Genomic DNA, 10,818 nt, shown 5'->3' with positions numbered 1-10,818 from the left:
GACAGCAGAATGATAAGCTGTTTAGAAGCCTCATCCCTCCTCCTTTCATGGCAGTTTGGGATTGAGTCCAAGTGTTGAAGTTGCTTTTAGTAGCTTTTAACTGGAACTCTCAATATGACGTCAAATTAATGTTTATGAAAGTGATGGTGGCTAAATATCAAAAATATTTGATATTTAGAAATATTAAGAAAAACTCTGTCACAACATCTAACTGAATGAAGACTACTTGGAGAGCTAGGTGTTTCTAGGTGCATAGGCCTACAGACAAGACAGGTTTTCATTAATGTAAATACAGATGATTTACAACTAGGTGCAAACCACTAATTAACCTCAAGGACATGAAGGCCAGATTAGATTTTGCAAGAAGACTGTCATGGTCCTGAGTCTTTGACCCAGGTTTTTGAGTTTGTTTAGGCTTGCTGTTCTTTCTTTGGGAATATTGAGATTTTAATATTCAGTTTTGATAGTCTCTGAGTTTTGTTACTTGTGTCTCTAGTTTTTGGTTCTTGTTTAATTTCATTCTCTTTCGTGTCTGTCTTAGTCTCACCTCTGTGTGTCCTTCCCAGTGTCCCCAGTGTGTAGTCGATGAAGTCTGTTTATGAATGTCGAGTTCGATCTCTGTCCCTCGCTCTCTCTTTGTCTTTCGCTCTGTCTCGCTCCCTCTACTATGACCGCAACATCTAAAAGAGCCGGCGCAGTTCTGGGAAAAATCTTTGGACAGATGAAACCAAGATGAACTTTTATTAGTTATCATCATGATGGGATGAAAAAAGAATGGAGAGGGAGGGAAACAGCTCATGATCCAAAGCATACCACATCATCTGTCTTTCCTAGATAGATCAACTGAAAGATTTATAGACAGAATTACCTTCATGCTTATGATAAGTGGATGCAAACTTATGACTGCATATTTACTTAGGGGATTAATTAGAAATATTTCCCAGCACAGTGATGATTTTTGCATTTTAGTAGTTTGTTTTGTTTGGTGGTGTTGGTGTAGTGCACCATAGTTTGAAAGCCAGTGGCGCTTTTTACTTCAGTTACATGGTACTAACAGTGAATTACTCCTTGGTATGTCAAATACTAATTTATATTGTAATCACTGCGTGGTCTCATTTGGCACTGATTTAATTTGCTTCTCAGTAAAAGTGTGATGCTGCAGCGAGTTGCTGGAGGTCCTGATCTTGTTTCACAATAATCTGGTGGTCTGGGGATTCCGTGCAAAGAGCTGCAAATACAGAATTCCCCAGGTTGCATAACAACAGATTTCCTCCAGGGAAACAAAGTTTTACAGCCCTGAGATGTATCAAGTTCAACTGAGTGTTCCCTCTCCCCCTCCTTCAGGGCCTCCCCTTTCTCCCGCAGCCCCAAGTCCACTGCTTCACTTTGTACGAGACTCTGTAATGTCTCTCCCTGTTACTCTTCACTCAAATTAGTAACTTTCCCCCTATTCTTCTTTTCCCTATTGCACTGTTCAAAGCGAGTGTCAGACACTGCAATTGTCTGCATATGGTGCTTGTAATGTGGTGCACATGTGGCTTTCTGTGCATTCACTTTCACAAAAATGCTGCTGACTTGAGTTAGTCATAGTTATAGTCATAGTCTATAGTCATAGTCATTAGTTAATCATCCCAGGAACTACCTTTTTTAGAAAAAAACCCATCAACAACAATGAAGAATGTAAAAAAGTAGATAACAACAGGAATTACAGCTAGTTATTTACCTGTTCTCTGTTTCAGAACTACTGTTATTATCTGGTAATATAGAACTTTGAGTTCAGATTTAAGTTTTTAATTTGACTGTAAGTTATCATGACTGGGGATGATTGAACAATATTGATGGACAACATATTCGTCTGAATGTCAATTTATTTGCACACATGATATTTATATTTGTATTAATAGTGATGGTAATAATATTACAGGGCACTGTTTTTTTAAATGGGAAGTGACTTTGTCCTTATGTTCCTTACTGGCAAGAGTTTTGCAATCAGGATTTCAGTGATTTTTGATTTCAGAAAGAAAGAGTCTTGGAACACTGTGTAAGCTGTAAGAATCTATGTCCGATGTGCCTGTGTTGCATCTTTTTTTCTTGGACGTCTGCAGCTTCACGTCTGTGACAATCTTCTCTCTTTCCCGTTGGCTTTGGCTTCCCCTCATCCTGCTGGGAATACGCAGCCTTGAGTCTGAAATGTGTTTACATTTTGAGTATGTTACAAATTATCTGCTAAGACTAACTTTGCGTGACTTGGCAGAAGCCTTCACCTTGCTCAGATGTTGTTTGGGTCAAACGTTTTTTTTACAGGATTGCACTCTCATTTTGACTGTCTTTATCTGACAAGGGTTTTCCAAGCCAGATGTGAACCCAGGAGAAAGTTAAAACTCACTATGCTGATGTCTGTATGTGGGCCTGCACACATGTGCTCATATGAGTGTATGCATGAACGTGTGGTGTAGGCACCTTGCCAATATGTCTGCAATATTTTTCTCAACTGGGAAGACTCCACCTTTTCATAATACAGCAGAAAACCAGAGGCAATTACCTAAAAAAATCTGACAACATTAATGTATTTTTAAAAAAATCTGCTATTGTAAATTAATAGTTCTGTTATATCTTAACCTCCCTTATCAGGTTAACTGATGCGATATTGTGTATCAAGGATTGTCCAAGGACATTCAAAATGTTCCCAGTGTGTTTGTATTTGATCTACTTAAAGATATCAACATATTTTATTATGCTACTTAATACCCCCAGGGTACTATAGAAATATTAGAGTCTGAAACTGAGTGCTTCTTGTGCAATGTGTCCTTTCAGGATTGTGCTGTTTACAGTAAGAACAGACTAGAACAATCCCCAAAGACATTTAAGCTCAAACTCACAGCAAAATGCATTTTCTACAGTTTTATCAGTAATTAAAAATAGGCCAAGTCCTGCATGAGTAACACATATTTAAGAGTTGTGCCTGAAAGCATATATATGTGCTTTTTGACTCATTTTCAGTCCAGTTCTCATTTCTTTCTTTTAAGTCACTTAATATTTCCCTGAGAATCATTCAAGCTTAAAAATGCATGTAATACATGTAACCCAAAGGTAAATCCAGTATTATGTCAACATTTATTAGAAAACTTAGTAAAGAACCTGTTTTAATCTTTATCTTTTATATCTTTAGGTTCTTTGTTATGAGCAGTCTGTCATACATGAAACATAATTTTTTTGTAGTAACAATGTAACAATGTGGTTCCCAAAGAGCTATTAGTTGAGAACATGCCATATCTTGGTATGGTGTGCCTTAGATGGTTAATTTTCAAAATGTATCAAAGTAAAGTGAATAAAAGAGTGAGGGTTAGTCCAGTAAAATAAAATGGTAAAGTTAGGGTTAACTCGAATAAATTTAAGAAAAAAGGTGTTGGACAAAATACAAGGAAGGGAAACAGGGAGAAAAGGCTGAGTTTTGCCAAATTACACAAGAACTGGACACAAAGTCAGTGGCATCAGGTCTGATAGAGTGATCATTAATATGTCTACAGCCATCTGTAAAACACTCTGTCATGGTGTTGGGGGTCTTGTCGCAACTAATGAAACTACAAATGCAGAAAAATGCTGTCAGATTTTGACCCACCATGTAAAACCACCTGGACAGTGCTTGATTGTCATTATTTTTCATCATGACAGTGATCAATAACACATTGCCGTTGCAGTAAAAGCACCTGGATAGAAAAAGACACAGTGGAGCACTATCAGTCATGGATTGACCTCCCCAGAGCCCGAACCTCAACATTATTGAAGCAATGTGGGATCATCAAAGAAGAGCTTTCTATTCCTAACTATTACTGAAGACTACTTAAAGAAAGGACAGAAAAGTAGACCCAAGAGAGTTCAGGGTGTGTTGAAGAATACAGGTGGTCATACCAAATATTGACATTCATGCTCCGTAGAATTGTACAAACCTTTTTCACCTTATATACTGTTTATATATATGTTTGCATGCGCGTCAATAAATCCCTGAACCTGTTTCCAATTTTCCTAGCAGAATATAAAGAAATGAGGGTATGTCGAGACTTTTGCACAGGAGTATAAATAGATAGATATGACATGTAAAGAAGGTGTGCTGACAAAAGAAGGAATATTAGGCAAGATAACTTTCTGTAAAGTATCTCTGTTTCTGTTCTGAATATGTAAGTAGGTCATTGCTTTTTTTTTTCTCCAAAGTTTACTTCGTGAATTTATTTAACCGTTTATACCACCTGGTGGACAAAAACAAAACAAAACAAACAAAACATGAATACAGTGTGCAATACTTTATTTCCACAGTTGCACAGTAAAAGATCCAAGTGGGTTACATTGAAAGAAAACGGGACACCTTAACATACAACATATGTTTTACGTAAAGAAAACAAATAACTTACACCCATAAATAACAAGGTACTGTAGTGATATAGTTAGTACTGAGATATTGCAGTGATATCATGAAGAGAGAGCTGGCCTAAAAGTTAAAAGTTACGACTATTTGATGAGTGTGGTGAAAATAAATACATCTCCTGGTGTATTTCTGTCTTTTTCATGCTTAGTAAAATGGGAATGATCCGTAACCTAAAGATAACATCTGTAAAAATAAATATCATAACCTTTTAGTGTACAGGATTATTCACTCTGAAAGAAAGAGATTACATAACATATGCATTTATTATGGTGTTCACTTTGTGTTTTCATTTGGGTATTTTTTAGCAGCATCAGCAGCAGAATATTTGAGCATTTCAAAGTCACACCCTAAGGCAGAGGGAGTGGGCGAGCATCTACAGTGCATACGGTTGGAACCTGCCAGCCAGTAGCAGCCTTTTTGTGTGGACTTTGCATGTGTTGGATTGGTTTTCGTCCGACATTCCCAAGAAAAAAACAAAAAAACAAACTAAACAGGAACAAGTGTAAGGTTAATAGGTGACTCTAAATTGGCTTTAGGTGTGAGTATGAATATGTATGCCTCCCGCTCGCTTTACAGGATGGTTGATAAATGGATGCCCTGTGTGGTCTGAGCACCATGAGGGGAAAAGAAAGAAAGAAAGAAAAACAAGTCCTGCTTGCTTCAGCACATCATGGTCAAGCTTATTGTGGACTATTCTGGCGATCATACGATTGTCCTCACCTGGCTGAATGTAGCTCATCGCTGAACAAGATACAACACAGGACTGTACTGCATCGTATAATTTGTATTTGTATCGTATTGTATAGTTTTACTGTATTATATAGAAACACTTTTATAAAGAAGTATTGTTATTCAATTCAAAACACCAATAATATAGAATAGCTTTCATGATATTTCCAGAATTCCTGTTTCAACTTCTAATTTTTAAGATGAGTAAAACCGTTTTGGTGCTCAAATTGAACTTTTTGTTTTCTGTTTTAAAAACGACAACATTTTGTAAAACAGGTCCTGGCTCATCTGCAACTGGAGTGAAAGTGGAGTGTATTCAAGTGTCTGTTAGCACGTATAGCATGACTGAATCCATAGATATTTTGCAGATAAGTTCTTTGATTTTTCAGTCTACTCTCCTCTCCTCCGCCTTGCATTTCATAGGGATGAAATGAGATGCAATGTGCTCCCTCCTGGTCTTCTTCCCTCTCATGGGCTTTCCCTTTTGTGACAGGGCTATGAACATTTCTTTTTTTGTCCACTTGGCCGAGGAGTAAGCATTGAAGTAGTTTTCTAGGAAAACCTCCTTAAAGTTGCAGTTGTCGTTGTAGATCCTCTGTAATGGAAACACATCAAGCCATTAATATGATTAAGTAAACGCTCTGAACTTTTTGTTTTATTTCTGCATGATTTAAATTAGTTGACAACAGCATATGACTTTCCTCCCTGTGGAAAAATATTACCTTTCCTTGCAGCTGTCCAGCTTTGTTCATAGAAATATAATACTGGCTTTTTACGCCTTTTATAGCCAGTATGCCTCCCTCGGACACTGTCCTGATTTCTAGGATACCTGCCAGACAGTCAGAAAAAGGAGGCATGTTACAGGAGAGATAAGGCGCTGTCATCATCCAGCCTTTACTCTGGCTCCAGCTCCACATACATCTTCATTAGCAAACGAGGTGGAGGTTCCTGTGATTAATCGGTCTGTGGTCTCTCTGACTTTATCCAAGCTTTGTTAAGTGGCCTGGGTGGCTTTTACACAAACCACAACCTATGCCATAGCACATATGGGAAACAGATTAGGGCTCTCTTCCCCAGGGACTTAGAAAACTACCTTCTTGCGTGTGCTTTAGACCTGGCATTTAAAGCCTGCTTTTCAAATCTGTGGGAGGGTAAACACATTTATTCTTCCCAATGTGCCATGTTGAAAGGATGGAATTTTTAAAGTATTTAAACACAGAAAATCAAATGATGTAAACAGCAAATTTCTTTGCCCAGAGTCCAAAAAACAGGAGATCTTTCGTGAATATTTGAAATGATTACATTATTGGGTTAAGTGAAGTAGGTGTTTAGTTATCTTGTAGGACTTTAGCTGAAAATGTAACTTAAAAAAAAAATTCATGTTATGTCAACAGGCTGGACTAATTATCAGTTCATAAATCAAATATCCATAACATTGACCTTTGGTAAAAACATTGCCATCATATGTATGAAAAATCTTTTGCATGCTGTAAACATATGATGTTTCTGTTTAAAAATAGTGAATGGTGAGATGTGGCAGTGGCAGCAGAACTAAAATAAATAGAGAAATGTGCTTTTTACAGACTGGCAATCTGGTTCAGAGCTCGTGTTTTTAGGCAATTCAAAACCTTGTTGATTTTTTACATACTCTAGAAATTCTTTCATTTGATAGGCAGAGGGGAAAGTAGGGGGAAGAGGTCTATTAAAGCTCTTTAGGCTGACACTGAGCATGCCACATTTGAGTGTTTGCTAGATCACAAACAGATGGGATCTCCCAGTCTTGGAATGTTGTTTGTGCTTTTCTTGCTCTTGATATCTGACTTAATACTACTGACCTTTAACTGTTTACTCATATTTATTTAACCCCGCTTTTAGGTCCCCCCCCCCTCCGGCTTGTACTTATTTCAGAGGCAATCTCGAAAGTTCAGTTTAACACTATAAAAGCTACAACCTCATTTGTAAACCTGCTTACAGACTCAGAGTCAGCCAAACGTTTGTTTAATCCACATATATTGGTGGGATTTATCGATGTAACTGCATGCTTGTCGTCTGAGAGCATCATCCCCGTAATGTAACGTGTAACAGCTCCAGTCGTTTGGTGTACTGTGGAAAGATGGATCACATTTTTACACGCATATTGTAAACATTTTGGCTCTGATGCAAAAAGCCTCACAAGCTGTCCTCAGTTGAAACAGATTTGCCATCACTCGCTGCCACTGGCTAAGTAAACTACTTTGTGGATAATCCCTAAGTCTACTTTCTGAGCACTGTTGGACCTCAGTGTTTACATTCATTGCGAAATGTGCTCCAGACATAACTTTCACGGAATATTGTTAAATGTGGAGTTAGCTTCAGACTAAACACCTTGTAGTTTCACAGAGCTGCAAGTTTAGCAAATTGATTCCGTTTAGCTTTTGTTTTTGCTGCAAAATACTGCAGGATTTAATCAGGTAATATGTATTTTACTTCGACATTCATCCAATTCGATTTAGAAATGCTTTATTTATCCCCAAAATTGAGCCTTTTCTTCTCGTGAGTTTACTGACCTAAGGTATTTGTCATGTTTTGGCTGCGGTAACACAGTGATTTTCCATCTTTTGGGAAGAAAGCATTTCTAATTCTAATTCTAAATTGCAATGAATTTAGTTGGGTGGCCGTAGAGTATGGTGCAGCCAGTCTACTATGCTACGATTGCTCTGACTCAGCAGAGAACTGTGCCAAAACATATGTCTTTACTTTTATTAGGTTATTTTCCTAGAAGTCCCTGTTTTCCACCTGCTGTTTAGAAATTATTTATTTCCAGCTTGTTGTTTGTCTGACTTTCTGTGAGGGTTAACATACCTTTTATCAGTATGGCCTCATTTTGCTTGAACCACACAAAAAAAAGCAATGAGACCAACTGACCAACTGCCCTGGATGTAACAGAAAACAAAACACTACAATGTAATATAATAAATCATAAAAACAAAGATAAATTCAGTAAAAGTGACCTGATATTTGTGTTAGAGGTACAAAGCAAACGTTTCTCATTTTGGTCTCCTATTTTTCCTTTCTGTCTTTGTAATAAAATACTTTTTGCAATCAGCTTTTAAGGACTTCTTGTTCGCTGCAATCAAAAACATAAATCGCGGATTTATTCCATGTACATCTGCACCATGCTGCTTTCATCAAAGAACTTTGTGTGCTTTTAGCGTGCGACTGTCAGCCGCATATGGGCGTATCAGTTTTTCAGTCTTTCATTGCCAGTTGTTGCACAAGCATCTTTTCCATGAGGCATCTCTCTTTCAAGCCAACATTCCAGCCACGGAGGCACTGTCAGATAGGAGGAAATGATAACTACTTAAAACATCCTCACCATGACACAGAGACTCCTCGTACTATCTGACAACCTTTGAGAAAATGTTGGCCCCTGAGCAACAATTCAAACAAGTAGGTGTGTCAAAAAGCACTTATCACGATTAGCAATTAAAATGTGTCATTAAGTAGTTAGATGGTAATCATTATTTTAAAATATTTGGCTTTTAATTTTAGAAAAGAATACGTTTGGGCTGGACACAGTGTGCTTGCTGTCTCTGTGTTTGATCTCAGCAGCCAACCACAGATCCATTAATAAGTAAAATTGGATTTTTCCATTGCTAATATTCTCTCCCACTCTTTCCCCTGATAACTCATGCTGGCACTCTGAGTACTGAGAGTAAATCAGGCAGAACAAATGTGAATCTGTGTGAGTCTCAGGTCATAAGTCTCCAAGATCCTTCAGTTTACTTCATTACAGCCTGTGCTGTAATTTAACCCATCAAATCTCCCACCTGCTCCATTTTACCTGTCACTTTGGCTGCTCTAACAGAGACACATGACTTATTAACAGAGTAATTATGCTGGGGCTAAAACTGTATAATAACATGTCCCACGTGCACAGCAGTCAGATTCACATACATTTTGGCAAATGGCTGTAATTCAGATATATAGTGGGACCTATAATAAACTTTCGGTCTACACAAAAAGAGCGATGCTTACTGTAGCAGTTGGTAGAGTCTTGAGTACCATTGATATTGCCGGAGTCATCAATAGTTAGGAACCACTGCGTGCCACTGAACAGTTGTCGTATGCGCACATCTCCTCCCTCCATATAGTCATAATTCCTGGTGTGGCGCTCGTGTTTGGAACAGTTCATGATGGCAGCAAGTTGTTCTGGGGTGCAGTCACTGTAGACTACACACACACTGCCAAACAGAAAGATTGCATGCAGGTACAGTCCCGGGAACAGATTTTGAAGGTTCCATGTCAGCATCCATTTGCGCATTATAATACAATGCAGTGGGGATCAGTGAACAACATACTGAAATACAAGATAGAGATCTGCGCGTCGTTCCTCAGCTCAGGGATCTCCTGACCCCTCACTTGTGACCTGCTGGTTTTTGTTACTGCAGCACTGCTTCCTGGCGGGGAGGTGAGACAGAGTGGCTGTAGAGGAAGCAGGTTGGCAGAAGTTGGCTGATTGTATCACGAGATTATGCCCCTCTTTTAAACTTCAGCGACGGCGCACATCTACTGCTCCATCTTCTTGTCCCTCAAGCGGCATTGTAGTCCAGTTCAGGAAGTATTATGCAGAATATCACTGTAATAAAGAAACAATGCATTTTAATACTTAAATACAAAATTACATTTTCAATCAACTTTTAAAATAGCTTCTGGTTTTCTGTGTTCACACAAGTATGTTTTGTACATTTCCAAGCAGTAAATCAAAAATTTGGGTGATGCAGATATATATCTCCCTCTCATGGATCCAGAGCATGAAATATTGCATCACTGGTGCGGTCTATAATTCCTGTACATACATACATCATTTGAAACAAGCAAAATATATAGCTTTAATTTGTAACAAACAAATCTGTATTGTAATGACTTACATGTGCTCTGAGTGGTGACAGGAGTTGGCAGAGGTGCGCTCCCTTTCAGCAAGAGTTTTAATTTGAAGGCTCTTTAGATCTAAAGCTGCAGTCTCAGTGGTAAACCAGACCCAGTGATGCAGTAAAGTTAAGCACGAACTGGGAGCTTCTGTGAATTCCCATGGATGTTTCTCGGATTCTGGCAGACCGACTCTGTGCATCGTCCACTGTCGTTGTGCACTCTGCTTAGATAAATGCCTCCTGCTGACCTCACTTGAGAGCAATTAAATCCCAACCAGTCAGCTGTCCCTGGCTGATATGCAATGAAGAAACACCCTCTGCCTGCCTCTCACTGTCACTCAACCACCAGACATGAGAGGGAGCTATAAACTCTTGGAAGACTGAAATCACAAGTACTTTAAGAACATTTGCATGCTTACTCACTCTTGCAGACTCACTCTTGTTACAACCCTTCTGTCTTGTTCAAGAAACATCTTGTGCTTAAATAGACTTGCACTGTGCGTGCCACAGATCTCAGACTGACTCACATTTATTTTATTGACGGTTACAATATTCGCTGTAATGACAAACCTCAAAAGAATTTCTTTCCTATTCAATTTAAATGTCATAATTAATTTGCGGTTTTACTCGGCTGCATTGGATCACTGGTAAGGGGTTTACTGATTGAAGTTAAAAAAAAAAAAACTTCAAAGAAGTCCTTTAGTTTTCTTTCTTTTTGATTCTTAAAGTGGCTAAGGTTATGACTGGCAGGTATCCGTC

At 38.4% G+C, this 10,818-nt stretch overlaps 1 protein-coding gene across 1 annotated transcript; it reads right to left on the bottom strand.

Moving 5' to 3' along the window:
• Positions 1–4,293: 4,293 nt before the first annotated feature.
• fgf7 (fibroblast growth factor 7) lies at positions 4,294–10,268 on the bottom strand. The gene is made up of 4 exons (XM_006793910.3): positions 10,060–10,268; positions 9,167–9,767; positions 5,872–5,978; positions 4,294–5,744 (listed from the first exon to the last, which is right to left on the bottom strand). The coding sequence occupies exons 2-4, from the start codon at positions 9,450–9,452 to the stop codon at positions 5,535–5,537; spliced, it is 603 nt and encodes a 200-aa protein (XP_006793973.1). The 5' UTR covers positions 9,453–9,767; positions 10,060–10,268; the 3' UTR covers positions 4,294–5,534.
• Positions 10,269–10,818: the final 550 nt, after the last annotated feature.

Source organism: Neolamprologus brichardi, chromosome 1 (assembly GCF_056152115.1).
Source record: "Neolamprologus brichardi isolate AB-2024 chromosome 1, ASM5615211v1, whole genome shotgun sequence".
NCBI classification, from domain to species: Eukaryota; Metazoa; Chordata; class Actinopteri; order Cichliformes; family Cichlidae; genus Neolamprologus; species Neolamprologus brichardi.
The sequence above is the reverse complement of the archived record's forward strand: the minus strand, read 5'-3'. Positions and strand labels throughout refer to the sequence as shown.